Source organism: Schistocerca gregaria, chromosome 3 (genome assembly GCF_023897955.1).
Source record: "Schistocerca gregaria isolate iqSchGreg1 chromosome 3, iqSchGreg1.2, whole genome shotgun sequence".
NCBI classification, from domain to species: domain Eukaryota; kingdom Metazoa; phylum Arthropoda; class Insecta; order Orthoptera; family Acrididae; genus Schistocerca; species Schistocerca gregaria.
The window spans coordinates 169,301,026-169,318,862 of record NC_064922.1 but is presented as its reverse complement, the minus strand read 5'-3'; the positions used below and the strand labels follow the sequence as shown (position 1 = coordinate 169,318,862).

General features: G+C 41.1%; 1 protein-coding gene across 4 annotated transcripts in view; it reads left to right on the top strand.

Moving 5' to 3' along the window:
- LOC126354610 (trifunctional purine biosynthetic protein adenosine-3) overlaps positions 1 to 13,512 on the top strand; it is an 87,569-nt gene extending 74,057 nt beyond the window's left edge. For all 4 annotated transcript variants that reach the window (XM_050004366.1, XM_050004368.1, XM_050004369.1 and 1 more), the window contains exons 15-18: positions 6,631 to 6,773; positions 8,247 to 8,369; positions 9,239 to 9,496; positions 13,164 to 13,512. In XM_050004366.1, coding sequence (XP_049860323.1) covers positions 6,631 to 6,773; positions 8,247 to 8,369; positions 9,239 to 9,496; positions 13,164 to 13,349 — 710 coding nt within the window. In that variant the 3' untranslated portion in view covers positions 13,350 to 13,512. The remainder of the gene's footprint in view (positions 1 to 6,630; positions 6,774 to 8,246; positions 8,370 to 9,238; positions 9,497 to 13,163) is intronic.
- The last annotated feature ends 4,325 nt before the right edge of the window (positions 13,513 to 17,837 follow it).

Below are 17,837 nucleotides of genomic sequence, written 5' to 3'. Positions count from 1 at the left end.
TAGCTGAAGGCTATGCTAACTATCGTCTTGGCAAATGAGAGCGTAGAAATCAGTGAACCATTGCTAGAAAAGTCAGCTGTACCTCGATCGGGCCGGGGCACCCGACTGGCGAAGACGATATATGGTCCAGAGCGTGCAAGAGTTTAATGTCAGAGGACAACTGGTCACGGGAAGCGATCTGGCGGCGTGTGACCCAGGAAGGCGCCCGGCGGTTGCAGCGACGCATCCACTGCGGGCGTCGCCGGCGGGAAAACAGGTGGCCGCGGCGGCGGTGGTGGTGGCGGCGGCGGCGGTGCGTCGCCATAGGGCAAAATGGAAGGCAGCGTCGGCAACACCTGGGGCTGAGGCGAGCCATTAGATGGGTCCCCAAGGCGCTGTCCGGATGGCACCGTCGCTGAAAGCAGACGGCGAGCGGCAGATCCCGTGCGATGTCAGAGGCGCAGCGATGCCGACGCACCTCACCAGAGCCCCCCAAAACCAGATACATAGCGCGTCCGAGGCAGCGAAGAATGCGCCCTTCGAGCCAACGCCGTGAACCCCGATAGTGGCAATAGTAGACAACGTCGCCTGGAGCAAAAGCAGGTGTCTGCCGCTGCACAGGAACCTGATGCGGCAGATGTAGCAAAGACATCGAGGTTCGATGAGGGCGACTGTGGAGCAACTCAGCCGGCGAGCGACCATCTCGGGGCTGAGAGTGATAAGAGGACAAAAAGAGCAATAACGCGTCCTCCCGAGAATGCGACTCTTTCAACTTCAACATCTGTGACTTGAAAATCCTGACCAATCGTTCAGCGGCACCGTTTAACTGCGGCGAAAATGGCGCAGACGTCAGATGTTGAATACCATTGGCCTTGCAGAATGACTGAAATTCTGTGGAAGACCTTCAATGCAAAAGATAGCAGATAACGCTTGGATGGTGGCAGATGACGTCGTGGAAGACGTCCGGACAACAAAAGGAAAATTACTGAATGAATCTACCACAACCAACCATCGAGCATTCCAGAATGGACCAGCAAAATCGATGTGTAAGCGTTGCCAAGGGGAAGTGGCTTTTGGCCATGCAAAGAATTTCCGCAGTGGTGTTGATTGTTGTTCGGCACACACCATGCAAGAAGAGCACATATTCGTAATCGCAGCATCGATTCCGAACCAAGTACAGTGCTGACGAGCAAGTTGTTTCGTTTCTCACTATACCCCAATGTCCTTTGTGGAGAAGCTGTAAGACAGAGGACTGTAACGAACGTGGTACCATGTCCCTGGACTGATCATTATCAGAACGCAACAGCAAAACACCACGTCGTACAAAAAGTCTCTCCTTGTGAGCAAAAAATCGGCGAACCAACAGGTCCCCGATCCGTGGCTTTGATAAGGGCCATTGCGTAGCAACAAAATGCAGAATGGGAGCAAGGACAGGGTCGGCAGCTGTGGCTGTAGCTATACGACGAAAATCATTCGGAAACGATTCGACCAAGTCATCGGTTTCCGCATCAATGAACATGCAAGCAAGTTCGGAGGAATCGAATGCCCTATCCTCAGCAACAGGCAAGCGGGACAATGCATCGGCGTTTCAATGATTAGCAGTGGACCGATACAAGATATCGTAGCGGTACTGCGAGAGGAAAATAGACCAGCGAATGAATTTCTGCGCTGTACGTGGAGGTACAGGCGTGGTCGGATGAAAAAGCGATGTCAAAGGTTTGTGATCTATGATTATGGTAAAGTGACGACCATACAAGAAATCATGAAACTTTGTAACACCAAATACGAGAGCCAATGCTTCTTTCTCGATCTGTGAATAATTTCTTCGCGCAGACGAGAGCAATTTGGACGCAAAGGCAATAGGGCAATCGTGCGATCCATCTTTGTGCGCAAGCACAGCACCGATCCCGAAATCCGATGCATCCACCATCAACAAAAGGGGCTTCTGGGGATCGAATGGCATGAGGCAAGTATTGGAAAGCAACACCGATTTCAACCGGTTGAAAGGCGCTTTCACATTCCGTCGTCCAGACGAACGGAACACCTTTACGGTGTAAGCAATGAAGCGGAGCTGAAATGGAAGAGGCATTCGGCACGTAGCGGTGGTAATAATTGATTTTTCCCAGCACACTCTGTAGCTGCTTCAAATTCTACGGCGACGGCAAGTCTTGTATGGCACGAAGGTGCGTGGGACTGGGATGTAGGCCTTGGGCATTGAGTACATGTCCCAAGTATGGTAAGTCCTGAGCAAAAAACACTCATTTGTCTTTTCGCAAGCGAAGACCATTTTGTCGCAATACCTGAAATAATGTTCTGAGATTGGCCAAATGTTCTTCTTCCGTCTTTCCGGAGATCACAATATCGTCCAGATAATTTGTTGCAGTAGGGACTGATGCACAAACAGTTTGTAGATATTGCTGAAACAATGCAGGGGCAGATTCACACCCGAATGGCAGTCGTTTGAATCGATACAAACCAAGATGCGTGTTAACCACCAAAACGCGTTGGGATTCTTCATCCACCAGTATTTGCAAGTACGCATCTGCGTGGTCCAACTTCGAAAAATATTTACCCGGGTACAGTTTGTCAAAAAGATCTTCCGGGTGGGGTAAAGGAGAAGTTGCAATCACTAGTTGTGTATTCACTGTTGCCTTGAAGTCTACACAAAGTCTCAACTTTCGGAAGGTTTTGACAAAATTACTAAGGGTGATGCCCAGAGAGAAGCCTGCACACGTTCAATTACACCTTGTGATTCCAAATCGTGTAATGTTTTTGCGACCTCATCACGCAATGCGTGGGGAACATTGCGCGCTCTGAAAAATTTAGGTTGCGCGTTTACTTTCAGTTCCAAATATGCTTCATAGTTCTTAGTACAACTGAGGCCCGGTGCAAAAATGTCCGCAAATTCTTCACATAGACGTGAAACACTCTATTAAGGCACAGTCTGGTTCACTGAAAAGACCTGATTTACTATAGACAAATTAAACAACTGAAATAAATCGAAACCAAACAAGTTCATTGCAGAAGAAGAACGAAGGACGTAAAATGACACAAGTTTTGTTTGTCCTTTGTATGTTGCAATAAGACTGCACTGTCCTAACACAGGGATACGTTGCCCTGAATAGCTTGTTAACTGAACATTAGCGGCACGCAACGGAGACGTGCCCAGCAGTTTGTAAGTGTCTTCATTGATCAGTAAAACTGCAGCTCCGGTATCGAGCTGGAATGGTATCACTTTGCCGTTAATGTCCAAGTCTTCAAAAAGTTTATTGTCCTGCTGACGACAAGAGCGACTGTCTCGTGCAACGTGAACTGACACTGGTACATAATCACTTGCGACTTGACGGGAGTTCCGGCGGTGTCGACGCACACTGTTTTTGGGATGAACACAGGCACTGTTAGAGAGAGTGGCACTGCGCGGAGTGGAATGAACTACATGAAGTTCCATGGGCGAAGTTTCGCAAGCCGGAGTATCCTTGGTTCGTTTCCAATTCTGGCGCAAAGCAAAGGGCCTGGAACGGTTTTGAGCTTCCGATCTGAGCTTTTTTTGGCAAACACTCTGAATATGTCCTTTTTTATTACAATAAAAGCAAATAGCTTGGAGTGACGGGCAATTCTCACGCGAATGTTTAGTAGCACACTGCGGGCATGATTTGATCACTGCATTTGCTTGCCGGCACGGTACACGTGGCCGAGAGCCTGGCGGCAGCGGTGTGGCCGGGCGCGAGGGTTGTTTACTGCTCCGTGCAGCTCTCCCGGCCGGCTGGTTAACCTGACACACTGCTGGCGAAGTTTCAAATGATTCCTGAGCAAAGTCAGGTGTGTCCTGCCGATCCAATATGCCCAACACTTATTGAAGGGAGGGATTTACTAGTTTCAAAATCTGTTCCCCTATATGAACATCAGAAACCTCCTGTGCAATTGCACCACGTACCATAGTATCTGAATAAGGGAGTCCACATTGACACTCAAAAGCACAATCCCTAGTAAGGCCTTGCAAGGTTGCAATCCACTCCCGATTCTGATGCAGACAAAATTTCGTCGTAGGATAGAGTTGCTACGTCACGTCGGGGAAGTAATTTGACTATCACACGGTACGTGGTCACACCTACTGAAGAAAGAAGAAACGGCTGCCGCTCGTTACCTTGAATTCTGTAGGTGGCGAGATGGAATCCAAATTGGCGGGACCACTTCGTCCAGCTTTCCAGTGCAGCATCAAAAGGTCGAAAAGTTGGTGCAATAGCGTGTTGTGGCTGCGTGAGCAGTGGAGCGGCTGCTGCCGCATCGTTTTGCATTGCACGTTGACCCTGGACAAGCTGTCCAAGGGCATCCAGTAAGGCCTGCATCTGCTGATCCTGTAAGCGATAAAATTCGGACAGTACATCTGGAGATTGTGGCGAAGCCATTAAACAAGTAAATCAGGGCAATTTAGAAAAGAACGTGGTATTGCCTCATCACCAATGTTGTGGTTGGCAGGAGAGCCAACCGTGTTCCTAAAGGAGGCCGAAATGCACGCGTTTTAGCTCACGCAGGCTGGCGTGAGGTCTGGAACATGACAAGGGAATTAGAATTGAGAAAAACGGATGTAGGTGGTGGAATACTTAACTTTAATCCATTAATGGAGAACATCGCTCTTTATGGTACATGATTCACAATATCTATAGAAACTGATCATGGCGCCCTGCCAGGTCGTAGCAAATAATGTAGCTGAAGGCTATGCTAACTATTGTCTCGGCAAATGAGAGCGTAGAAGTCAGTGAACCATCGCTATAAAAGTCGGCTGTACAACTGGGCGACGTATACTACCGGACCACCGCCAATTTAAAGGCTACCACATAGCAAGTGTGGTGTCTGGCGGTGACACTACAGTTGGATGAATACAGAATATACCACCATATCCAGTGCAAACTAACTTCATCTGCAGCTATGACAAGTTCCCTAGTATTTAATGCTAGCAAAAAGTAGTGGTCGATATGTTTCTCCTAGAAATATCCAGTCTGCTGCTTATCAGACTACCATAATTCACCACATGAATTTTCCATAACTCATTGCCCTGACATACCCACTCCCTTTGTTTAGTAATAATTCATAGACCTTCCATTCCTAAGGCATCCTGTCCTTTATCTCTGTATTTCTTATTTCAGATTAGTCATTTCGAGCTCGCAGTTGACTAGCAAACAAACCGTGAATGTGTTCTGGTTTTATAAGGGGGCTGCTTAAAAAGTATCTGACCTTATTTGTTATTGTTGAAACCAACAAAGGTATTGGGATGCACACATGCTCTCTCTATGGTGTAGACATACATAATGTGCATGCCTGTTTTTTTTTTTTTTTTTTTTTTTTTTTTTTTTTTTTTTTTTTTCACAGCTGTGGAAACAACCTGTTGCTGACAAATGAATACGTGTAAGTTGTAATCATTGGATTTAGTGTTGTGGGCAAAATGACAGAAAAAGTGGAACGACATTAATGCATCAAATTTTGTATTAAGCTTGGTGAGTCTCAAGTTGAAACAATCCGCAAGGTACGATGAGTGTTAGGGGATGAAGTAAAGGGTACCACACAGATAAAGCACTGGTTCAACCAGTTCGAAGATGGCCGCATGCCAGTGAAGATTGAACCATTGATCATATGAGAATCCTGATGATGCAGGTTAGACGGATCACATTCAGAGAACTTTCAGATGAGGTAAAAATTATAATTGGCTCCATTCATTTCATTTTAACATAAAATTTGCACCTCAGGAGGATTTGTGCCAAAGTTGCTACCAAATGAGTAGAAGCAACTTCATTCAGAGATCACACTAGGGCATGCTGTATACTGTGAACAGTAATCCCAACTTTATTTACACAGTGATTATTGGTGATGAGTCCTGGGTTTATGGGCAAGATCCAGAAAAGAAGCTCCAGTTATTGCAGTGGAAGCACCAATCGTCCCTGAAACCCAGAAAGTGAGCCAGGTCCACAGTGGTGTGAAAGTTATACTGGCTGTCCTCTTTGACTCCCATGGCACGGTCCATCACCAGTATGTGCATGAAGGCACTAATGTCAATAAGGAGTACTACCAAGAGGTTGTGTGTCACCTTTTGAAGTAGTGAGATGGCCAGACTTTTGGGCAGTGGGCATTTGGCACTTCACCACGATAAGGCACCTGCTCATCATTCTCAATTAATTCACAGTTTTTTGGCCAAACATGATATAGCTGTGGTTTGTCAGTCTGCCTGTGCCCCCAATCTAGCTCCACTGTTTTTCCCCAAACTGAAAAATACTCTGCAATGGACTAGATTCCAAAACTTTCAAAATAGGAAAGATATTAGGCAGAATGCGATGGAGCAGCTGTGCACAATACCAGCAGTGCAGTAGCATTAGGAAAAACAGTTGTATCTAAATGAAGATTTATTCTATAAATAAAAGTCAGACACTTTTTGAATTGCCCTCATACATAAAGTGAAAGGCTTAAGCTGTTTAAAACACTTTATCCTTTGAACTAACTGTTGAGAAGTATTGATATGCAGGCAAGTAAACATTATCATTTGTCGACATCTTACATTTTTATGTTATTTAACATAAACATACTGCTGCTGAACTGTGTAGTGTTTTTGTTATGAAGCATAATTTGTTCTTGTTACTGTCATTACATTTCATTTTGCATCAGGTGACCCACGTGTACATGTAGAGAACTTTGTTCCTGAAATGGAAAGAATTATGAGACCATTTGTTGAATCAGTGGTTGCTGCCAGAGAACCTCCAAGGAAAAGAGTTGGAGTTCTAATTTCTGGAAGTGGAACAAACTTGCAGGTTTCTTGCTCTCCATTTTATACTGCATGCATAAATGTTAAAATTACTGCTTTGTTTGTGATGATAAGTCACATACACTATCTCGTCATATGTTGAACCAAATCTCCATCAAAACTGTTGTGGACATCATGTATCATTTGCCTTGGCAGCACTGTTTTCCATGTGGAGTGGGATAAACTTCCAAGTGACACACCATTTAAATGGCTGCAAAAATCTCCACAACATAATTACCAATGTATGGAGTTTATCTCACACAGAATGCTGTTCTGATCCAAACACTACCGTACTCCCATTTTAAAAATACCACAGACAATTATGTTTTATACTATATTTTATTAAAGTAATATTTGGTAATGTAAGTAAACAGGGCTGTTGAAACTTATCAATTTTTGTCTGAAGAGCAGAATAAACGAAGTTCTTGTGAATGCTGCAGTTAGATGGGACACCATATAATGACCAAAGTAGTATTTACATTTACTGACTGTAGTGTGCAAGTGCTTTCTGTTATACAACAGCATAAAAATATGATGGGGAAGAGTGGACAAATGTTATTGTTGGATATGCATACTGGTTTATGTATCAGTTCTTTTACTTGGCTAGAAACACTGTCTTGTTGTTTAAAATGGTTGTAATTTAATACAATTAGTAATGTACTGTGGCTGAAAATGGGGTTGGACTCATAAAGAAGGCATTTCTGGAGGACACACACAGTTATATTGAGTTGTTTTGATTTGATACTGTATTTTGATGTTATGTTGTTGAAAAAGGGTTTTCACATGCAGGGTCACAGTGGCCGTCTTTCAAGGCTGAGTCGTACATTCTATGCTATTTTGGGATAAATTGCTCAATTTTCACAGAACCTGACACAATTCATGACAGTCATTGGTTTTCGAAAAAATCTCATGGGATCATTCACTCGTTTTCCAACATGATTTGATTATTTTTGAATCAAATGGAACTAGTTACTCCATCTTACATAACTTTAGATTATCCAGTTATGGATTGTTTCTTAGTGAGGCAAAATGAGAGTTTGAATTCATTGGACTGCAGCAGTATAAGAGAGCTAGAATTATTGAAATATTAATAATATGTATATTTATTGACATCCTTAGGGAAATAAGAAAGATGGAATGAATTCATTTACATATTTTCTGCTATTTTAAATGGTATTGATTTGGTTTTATGTAAATTACTATGGCATATATGCCCATGAATGAAGTTGTTGTTACCATCTAGCATAGAATGTTTCATCAAATTGAAAATCTTGAGAAAAAAATCATTGGTTTCATACATTTGTTCCTTAAAATGTGCTGAAAAATGTATCTGATCACAGAGTTATGTTCTAATCCATCACTAACTCTTATAAGAATTCTCCAAGTTTTTTTGTGAAGAATTTTTGTTTGTATACACATACCATTGATATTTATGTCAAAAAGTATGTACGCTTAGTTTCATTTTTTTCTGTTTATTCAGTCCCTCATTGACGCCACCATGGATCGTTCTCAAGGGGTTGGGGCAGAAATTGTGATTGTTATTTCAAATAAGGTTGGTGTCCAAGGACTTGAAAGAGCAACAAGAGCAAACATTCACACAAAGGTAATGCTGAAAAATTATTGTAATTATTTCATCACTCAGTTTGAAATTAGTTAGAATAGTTGTCATAGAAAATAAGCTAAAATTGGTGAGAAGACAAGGAGATAGACATATTTTATTTACAGTTTTTTTTGTCGGTTTTGGGGCACTGTTTTCTGGAAACTGGTGAGGGTCTTGCATAACTGTCCAAAATTAATTGAACACTTTGGTGGACCTTGCATCAACAAAGAATTGAAAGACTGCTACCGGAAAGATAAAAATATAAGGAAATCAGAAAATAGATGCAGGATGGAAAAAAAAATCAGTGAAAGTGAGTTTAAAGATGGCAATAACAGTGATAATGAATGAAGTTAATTAAAATACAGTGATAACCTGTTAAGAAATGACAGGGAAAAAGAAATAGCTAAGCAGAAATAGATACTGATGCAACAGGAGAGGAAAGGAGAAAATCAAATCCATAGCTCATTTCCTCTTGCACATCACTACTAAGTGTCTGTAGGCTTACAATGCTGGGTGTATAATTTTTTACAAAGTTTCTTTTCACTTAGACCATTTACCCTTTTCCAATAAACGAAGGTGTTTTTGATTCTTGAAAGTCTGACATTCTTTAACTGGTCTACACATGGAAGTCATTCAGTGCCATTCTTTGGTTTGGTAAGTAATTGAGTAATCAGTGATTATTTAAAGTTTCATATTATTGTAGTTAAATATAAGGTATTTTTATCACTCAAACATTGAATCTGAAAGAAATGTGTCATGAGAAATGGTGTAATATCACATAGGACTATTATCACAATAATTTAGATGACTAAAAAAGTATCATATAAAAAGTAATGGCAGGAGTTTTATTCTCTGTATTTTATATTCTACAGGTGATACCCCATACAGCATATGGATCTAGATTAGAATTTGATATGGCAGTACATGCAGCTCTTAAAGAAGCTCGTGTCGACATTGTGTGTCTAGCGGGATTTATGAGAGTACTTACAGGAGATTTTGTCAGATTGTGGCGTGGACGCATGATAAACATACATCCAGCACTGCTGCCATTATTCAAGGGTACTCATGCTCACCGCCAGGCTCTACAGGCTGGTGTAAGGGTTACTGGGTGCACTGCACACTTTGTAGAGGTATGTATTTCGTCTTAAGCTGCTAATTAAACAGTGTCCTGATGGGCAGTGCTCATTTCGTACTTTTACATACAATATAAAAGTTTTCAGAGTTTATTTGAGACCACGTTGAGCTGTACTTTATGAAATTTTTTGCCACTTAAGCAAAAGTGTACCTATATTGGGAGACAGATATTAACAATTGTGTAATTATTTATCAGTACACGTCTCTTTGAAAACTGAATATGTTTCTCTCTAGGAATAATAAACCTATTCCATGTACACTTGTGACCAGCTTAGTTACAGATACCTCCCATATAGTATGTAGACCTGCTACCGCCTTGATGATGGCAGTGCAAGACAGTGAAAATGTTAGTGTGATTATGAGCCACGTCTGTTCAAATGTCACTCATAACTCCTTGTGATTGGTTGCAGTTGGATCCTAGGTGAACACATCTTGCTCAGTGGCATCAAAGATTTGCTCCATAGTCTTTAAAGGTCAAGTGCTTTGGGATGGCCTTCACAAGTACCTCAAATTGTGTGGCATGTTCCTCAAACCATTCTGAACCATTTTGGAAGGAATGGAATAGTGCACTGTTTTGTTGAAGGCACAGGTCACCAACAGAGTGTTTTAGCAAACAAATGGTTCTGTGCAACCTGACAGTAGATAGCTGTGTTGACTCTTAGCGAGAGACAGTGCCAGTCATATAAAGAGCCCCGTTACGTCCTCCATGTGGGAACATCCCCACTACCTAACTGAATGTTGCCCTGATGGTAAGTGAGATGCATTGCCTTGTGTTGTTTTTTACATACGTGTACTCTGGCAGTAGTGTGTTCCATTGTGTGCTATAACTCAGTCTAAGTAACCTTTCTCCACAATTCAAATGTTCAGTGATGGCGTCCTCCGCACCTCATGATGGATGGTGAGCATGGGGACCTAAATTAAGGTACTCGTGGCTCTGAGAAGCCCAGTGACCATATGGCCTCGGAGATGGTGTGCCCATGATGTGGTTGCAGTCAAATGTGTTGATTAATTGTGTCTTTCCTAAGCTACCTTTGATTGATAGTCTGATGGCCAGAATGAGGCTTAATGGCATGCCAGTCATGAGACCCACCAAACTGTTCCATCCACTGTAGAAGCATTTTGTGTTGCACATACCGGACCGCTTGTGGGTGGACATTGTCCAGCTGAAATATGGCACATGGAGTTTTCTGGGAGAGGAGCAGAACCTCTGGTTTTTAAATGCCTTCGTTATGTAAGATCTGTTTTCAGTTTTCTCTCAAAATGTAAATGCACATGTGGGGACCAATATAATATTGTTAGTAGAGGAAGTTACCTAAAAATACATTTTGCCACTCATAAAGACAGTGATGGAATTTAAATTCTCCAGTGTGCTTGTGGTTATTATAAAATGGAAATAAGAAACAGTAGCACAGTTGATATTGGCCTGGTGTAAAGTTGATGGTTTTGTACTATTGACGTGTATTGAATGGTCCATGCCTGTTGCAGTATTGTGAACCCAGCTGTATAGCCTGTTACAGCTACAGCAGCAAATAATGGTCTCACTGCACTGTGTGTCCCAGTACTCACTCATTGCTAATGGATAACCCTCTTCTATCCAGTGGTTCCACACATTTATTATGGTCAGGGTAACATTTCCTGTAGGAACTGAAATGTCACAGTATGATAATTCCATTTCCTGGAGATCAATCGATCTACCCCCATTCAAAGTCGCTCATGTCCTTTATAGTACTCTTAGATTTCGATGAGGATAATTGGTGTAACTTATAAAGCAGCTTCTGAGGGTCAACTTTGTTGTGGTGAGTAATGTGCTCTGAAATTTTTGATCTTGGTTGTTGGTTGCCATTCATCCAGCTAAACAGCTGGTTTGATTGTCATGTAACCAAAAATGAGTAGTAGTTACACAATGATATTACTTCTTTTTCTAATTGCTCTTCTTACAATTGTGAATGAAATGCCTCTTTTAAGCCAAAGGTATGAGTCAGTATTCAGATGCATGAAGTAAGTGCTACACTTTGTGGCAGATTAGACATCAAGCAGAGATAAAGTTATTAATATCCTTGTATAATTGTGTGCAAAATACCAATTTTGATTTGGGGTAAGGCTAGCCCTTATTTGACAAGAAAAGTAGCCAAGGCCCTGACAGGGATTGTGGTTGATATGTTAAAGTTTCGATGTTCCTGGAAGATGAAGGAAATAATACTTTGTGTAGGAAATTAGAAGATATGGCATACCAAATTTGGTTGTAGAGTAGATGAGACAGTAGAGGAGTGACATTTTTGGCATTTGAGGAACAGAGGGCACAGAGGGTGTGGGTAGGGGTAGGGGAAAGTAGGCAGCAATCAGAGGCCGTGTAGATGTGATTGGATATTTTAGGGCGCTATTAGAGAGGTGAAGGGAAAATCATGGAAGGTGACTTATTGAGCAAAGAAAAGAAAGCTAAATGGATCTGCGATAAAGTCCAAAGAAATGTAGGTCTTTGCCATGAGGCCAAGGTGTATGGAGAGTGCTCTTTTATGAATTGCCAACAAAGGTCGTAGCATGTGGAAAAGTATGTGGCTGACTTGAGGACACTGCAAGTAATAGAATCCAGTACATTGTCAGTGACAGCAGATGTTCCTGAAGGCAAAAGTCTCATCAGGAGCGCCCCAGGGAAGGGTGATAGGACTGCTGTTGTTCACTACACACACAAATGATCTGACGGATAGCAAGAGCAGCAATCTGCAGCTGTTTGCTGATTAACCCAAAGTTTACAGGGCAGTGTCATCTTTAAGCGAGTGTAACAGCGCCCAGGATGACTTGGGCAGAATTTTTAAATGTTGTGATGAACGGCAGCTAGCTCAAATTTTCAATGAATATGAGTAGGAGAAAGGATCCTGTAATGTTAGAATAAAGTATAATTGGTGTGCTGCTTGACACAGTCACATCAATATATCTAGGCATAATGTTGCAAAATAACATGAAATAAATGAGCTCATAACATCGGTTGTAAGAGTGCCCACAACTCTGGTTTACTGGGTGAATTCTGGGAAATTATAGCTTGTCTATAAAGGGAACTGAGAATAGAACACCTATGCAACCCATTCTTGAGTACTACTCAAATTTTTGGGATCCCAAATAGGTTGTATTAATGGAAAGCATCAAAGCAGTTCTGAGGCAATTTGCTGCATTTGTTACCAACAGCTAACATGTGAGTGTTATAGAAATGGGAATTCTTGGGGGGGAGGATGATGGTTCTTTGCTGAAACACTCTCGAGAAAGTTTGGAGAACCGGGATTTGCAACTGAATGCCAGATGATACTGCTGTCACCAATGTAAATCTTGTGTAAGGACCACAAAGACAAGATAAGAGAACTTATGACTCGTACAGAGGTATACAGGTAGTCATTTCTCCCATTTGTGGGTGGAACACGAAAAGGAATTATTAGCTATCGTACAAGATGCCATCTGTGTACACAATTTTTATGTTCTGTACATCTAAATGTAAATCATCAATGACTGTAAATCGGGCATGTGGTTCTGCAGGGTAGTAAGGGCTCTTTTGGATGGCTTAAGAAAATATATTTTCATATTTTCAATAATTATTAACCTCACTTTATGGTTTATAAACACACATCATAGATTAGTCATTGATATCATCTTATATTATTATATTTTTTGTTGCAGGAGGATATTGATGCTGGGGCTATATTAGCACAAGAAGCAGTACAGATTGAGATAGATGACACTGAAGAAACATTGCAAGAACGTGTTAAATTAGTAGAGCACAAAGTTTTCCCTAAAGCTCTGAAACTTGTTGCCACAGAACAAGTGCATTTGGATGAAAATGGGAAGATTGTTTGGAAGCATTAAGAATTTAATAAAGTTAGAGAGAGAGAGAGAGAGAGAGAGAGAGAATTAATCTCAATGCTCAAACATGACTGAAATAGTTTTTTACTTTTTTAAGAAATAACTTGTTTATGAGAATCTCAATAGCTGAAAAAATAATGAAAAATTAATAAAAGAATTCTGTTATTCTTGTCTAAACCTTTTTTGTTATTCCTAAGTTCCATGGTTCATTTTTCTGTTAATTTTCTCTCTAGACATCTTAAATATAAGGAATTTTTTGTGGAACATAAAGTAAAATGATGAGCACAAAGAATGTGAAAACGTCAAGTGATTTCTGAATCAGTTCATAGATCGTGATACTTGTCATACATATTATGGGCACCACAGCTGAAAGACATACACATCATAAATGTGAACCCAAACATTTTTCTGCTTCTTGTTCTTTTCCCTTTTTGAATTTTGAACTGTAATACAAAAATCATAAACCATATTTCTCTTTTTTTTTTCTTTCAACATGCTTTGAACAGCATATCATAACCATAGCCGCCTCCCCCCCCCCTTTCCACAAGTGTTTGACATGTATATGTTGTCATTAGCCTGCATGTTTCCTAAAAATGAAGAAATATGTCTTTTGAACATAAGGAAACTTATATATGAATCCCCCAAAAGCTTGATCGTATGACCATGGGTCTCTGTAGCTTGGGTACTCCATGAATCTTAAAAGTTGACTTTTTTTATTTTTTCACTGTCTTCCATTGGGGCACCAAAAAATTGGTAATCTCCTGTGCAGCATACAGATATGTCTGAAAATAATGTATTTAACATTCCTTACATAAAACTACAAACAAAAAATTCAGAAGAATATCAGCAATTTCACTTATGTTAGATCCTGTTTTTTCAGTGAAATCCTCCATTCCTGTGCACAAAGGATTTGTCACTGGTTATCTGATATGTGACTAGTCTTTTTTCTTCAAAACACAGAAATCATTCTCCACAGAGTAGAACAGAAGGTAGATATGCTGACTGGGACACATTAGATTTGTCAATCTTATCTGTGCCTGATTCTAAATCAGAAACAACTGAATTCAAATCTCTAGGTGCTTCCCTAAATGTTTCAGTCAGTTGCTAATAGGTCAAATTTTCAGCATATATACTGGGTGATCAAAAAGTCAGTATAAATTTTAAAATTGATAAATCACAGAATAATGTAGATAGAGAGAGGAACAAATTGACACACTTGCTTGGAATATGGGGTTTTATTAGAACCAAAAAAATACAAAAGTTCAAAAAATGTCCAACAGATGGCGCTTTACCTGATCAGAATAGCAATAATTAACATAACAAAGTAAGACAAAACAAAGATGATGATCTTTACAGAAAATGCTCAATATGTCCACCGTCATTCCTCAACAATAGCTGTAGTCGAGGAATAATGTTGTGGACAGCACTGTAAAGCATGTCCGGAGTATGGTGAGACATTGGAATTGGATGTTGTCTTTCAGCATCCCTAGAGATGTCGGTCGATCACAATACACTTGCGACTTCAGGTAACCCCAAAGCCAATAATCGTACGGACTGAGGTCTGGGGACCTGGGAGGCCAAGCATGACGAAAGTGGCGGCTGAGCACACGATCATCACCAGACGACGCGGCTAGCAATATGGGGTGCAGCGCCATCCTGCATAAACCTCATACATTCCAGCAGGTGTTTATCAGCCAGGCTGGAGATGATGCGATTCTGTAACATATCGGCATACCTCTCACCCGTCACGGTAGCAGTTATGAAACCAGAATCATGCCTTTGCTCAAAGAGAAAAGGTCCGATAATGTGGTAGATCCAACACATACCGTGACTTTCTTGTCGTGAAATGGAGTTTCCATGACAGTTCTAGGATTTTCGGTAGCCCAAATTCTGCAGTTGTGGGCGTTGACAGAACCTCGGAGCACGACATGAGCTTCATCGGTCCACAACATGTTACTCAACCAATCGTCATCTTCTGCCATCTTTTGAAAATCCCACACCGCAAATGCCCTCCTCTTCACTATATCACCAGGTAACAGTTCATGATGCCGATGGACTTTGTACGGATAGCATTGGAGGGTACGCCTAAGTTCCAACCAAACAGTAGTGTATGGAATACCGGTGCAATGTGCGACTGTATGAGTGCTGACTTCCCCGTGCATAGACGAACCCGCTACAGTCTCCATTTCTTCCTGAACTGTCTCAGCACCATTACGCCTTGTGCTCGGTCGGCCACTATGGGGTCTATCGTCTAAACAACCCATGGCTTCGAACTTTGAAATCATTCTTGCCACAGCTGCATTTGTCAATGGACCTTTACCCATTCGAATCCCCTTCCTATAGCAATAGGATCATAACGCTGAGCTAGCACGTTCCCCATTCTGACAATACAGCTTCACTAAAAGCGCCTTTTCAGGTAACGCCAACATGCTGCGACTGCTGACGCATCTGATTTTTTGTTCTAATAAAACCCCATGTCATTCCAAGCATGTGTGTCAATTTTTACCTCTCTATCTACATTATTCTGTGGTTTATTAAGTTTTCAAATTTATACTGACTTTTTGATGACCCGGTATATTAGAATCAGCCAACACCAGTATGCGATGTAGGAGGCTCAGGTTCTATGGGCACCTAAAACAAATGAACAACAGGCTTACCAAGAAGGTATCAATTGTTAAAAGCTACAAGACTGGAAGCCTGTGACTTAACGAAGTACTAAAGGACGTGAATTTGGCTGGGATCTCTGATCTTGAGATAGAAGATCGTTCCAAATTTTGTGCTATGGTAGATCTTGGACTCCACCACCTAGAGTCCCTAAATGTCGGAAGCCCGCTTTCACAGAAGAGGAAGGAGAAATTATCAGCAGGGCTCAAGAGATATTGGGAATGGAAGAGAGCATCAAAGAAGAACTAGTCATAAGTGCTCCTTAGTGGGCTTAAAACAGTAACATATCATTATTTATTTTCGTTACAGCCAGTTATGGGCTACGTTTACACAACTTCCCTCACTTTTTAAAGTTCTCTTCCTTCCTCTTTCGCCAGTACTCCTTCATCTGTTGGCTCACTCATGCACATTCTTCTGTGAGAATACTCTGTTCTTCCTCATTTTCTCCTCGAAGAAATCCTTCACCTCTGCAACCTTCTTCCTAAAGATCTGCCAGTTCACAATTTCTTCTGCCATGATCCTGCATTTTTCTAAAGCCCAGTGCACTTCTTTCACCCATGGAACTTGTGTCTTCCTGTTCCCCTGGAAGACAAGAATCTTGTTGCTGAGCCTCTCTGATTCTATTCTTTTAATACGTCCATAGAAAGACAGTCCTCTTTTCTTCATTGTGGTCGTGATATTTTCAAATTATTGATAAAGTTCTTGATTTGATCTGATGTGGAATGTAAATTCATTAGATAAGTTTCTGAGCCCAAGAATCTTTCTAAGGAATTTCCTTTCTTTCTTTTCCAAGTCTGAAAGTCCCTTCCTGGCTATTGTCTCGGATGCATATAAACATTCAGGTTTGACAACTGTGCTGTAGTGTTGGAATTTGGCCTGGTATGAGAGTGATTTAGATTTATGTGTGTTCTGAATGCTATTTCCATTTTTCTTGCCGGTTCTTCAATTGCTGCCTTTTCATTGTTGTTTGGAGTAAAAATCTCCCCTAGGTATTTGAACTTCTGTACTCTTTTGATGTCGCCATACTTGGTTCTCATTGTCCAAACTGGATCAGTGGCATTTATGTTCATATATTGTCTCTTCTCAAAAGATATTTGAAATCCTGCTTTCACTGCTGTTTCCTTGAGGACTTCAATCTGTTTAGTTGCAATTTGCAGATTCTCTGCAAAAACACTATATCATCTGCAAATGCAAGGCATTCAAATGTAAGCCCAGATTGTTTGTGACTTAGCATGATTCAATTTGGAAAGTTGAACTGACTTATTTCTTTTCGCCCTTCCCAGATAACTTTTTCTAAAACAAAGTTGAACAAGGTCGGTGAGAGACTGTCTCCTTGCCTCAAACCTGTTTTGATTTCAAAGGGCTCTGACAGTTCTCCTAAAAATTTAATTTGTGATTGGGTGTTTGTTAGTGCTTGCTAAATAAGTCTCATTGTCTTATCATCTGTCTTTCAGCACTTCTATTAATAGTCGTACGACTTTTTAAAGTCCACAAATGTCATGATCACTTTCTTATCAGCTGCTAGTGTCTTTGTTTTGATTAAGGTTTTGATGGTAAAGATCTGCTCTGCACAAGGTCTTCCTGTCCTAAAGCCAGCTTGATATTCACCTAGTTGTTGATCTGTGTGTTATTCTATTCTATGTTTGAGAGCAATGGCAAGGATATGGATGCTACTGGTAGAAGTGATATTCCTCTGTAATTATTGACATTGAATTTGTCTCCTTTCTTGTGCAATGGGCGGATGACAGCATCTCTCCATTCTTCTGGGATCTTTCCCGTGAGCCAGATTTTTTGAAAGAGTCTTTCAAGTCGTTCCAGAAAACTGTC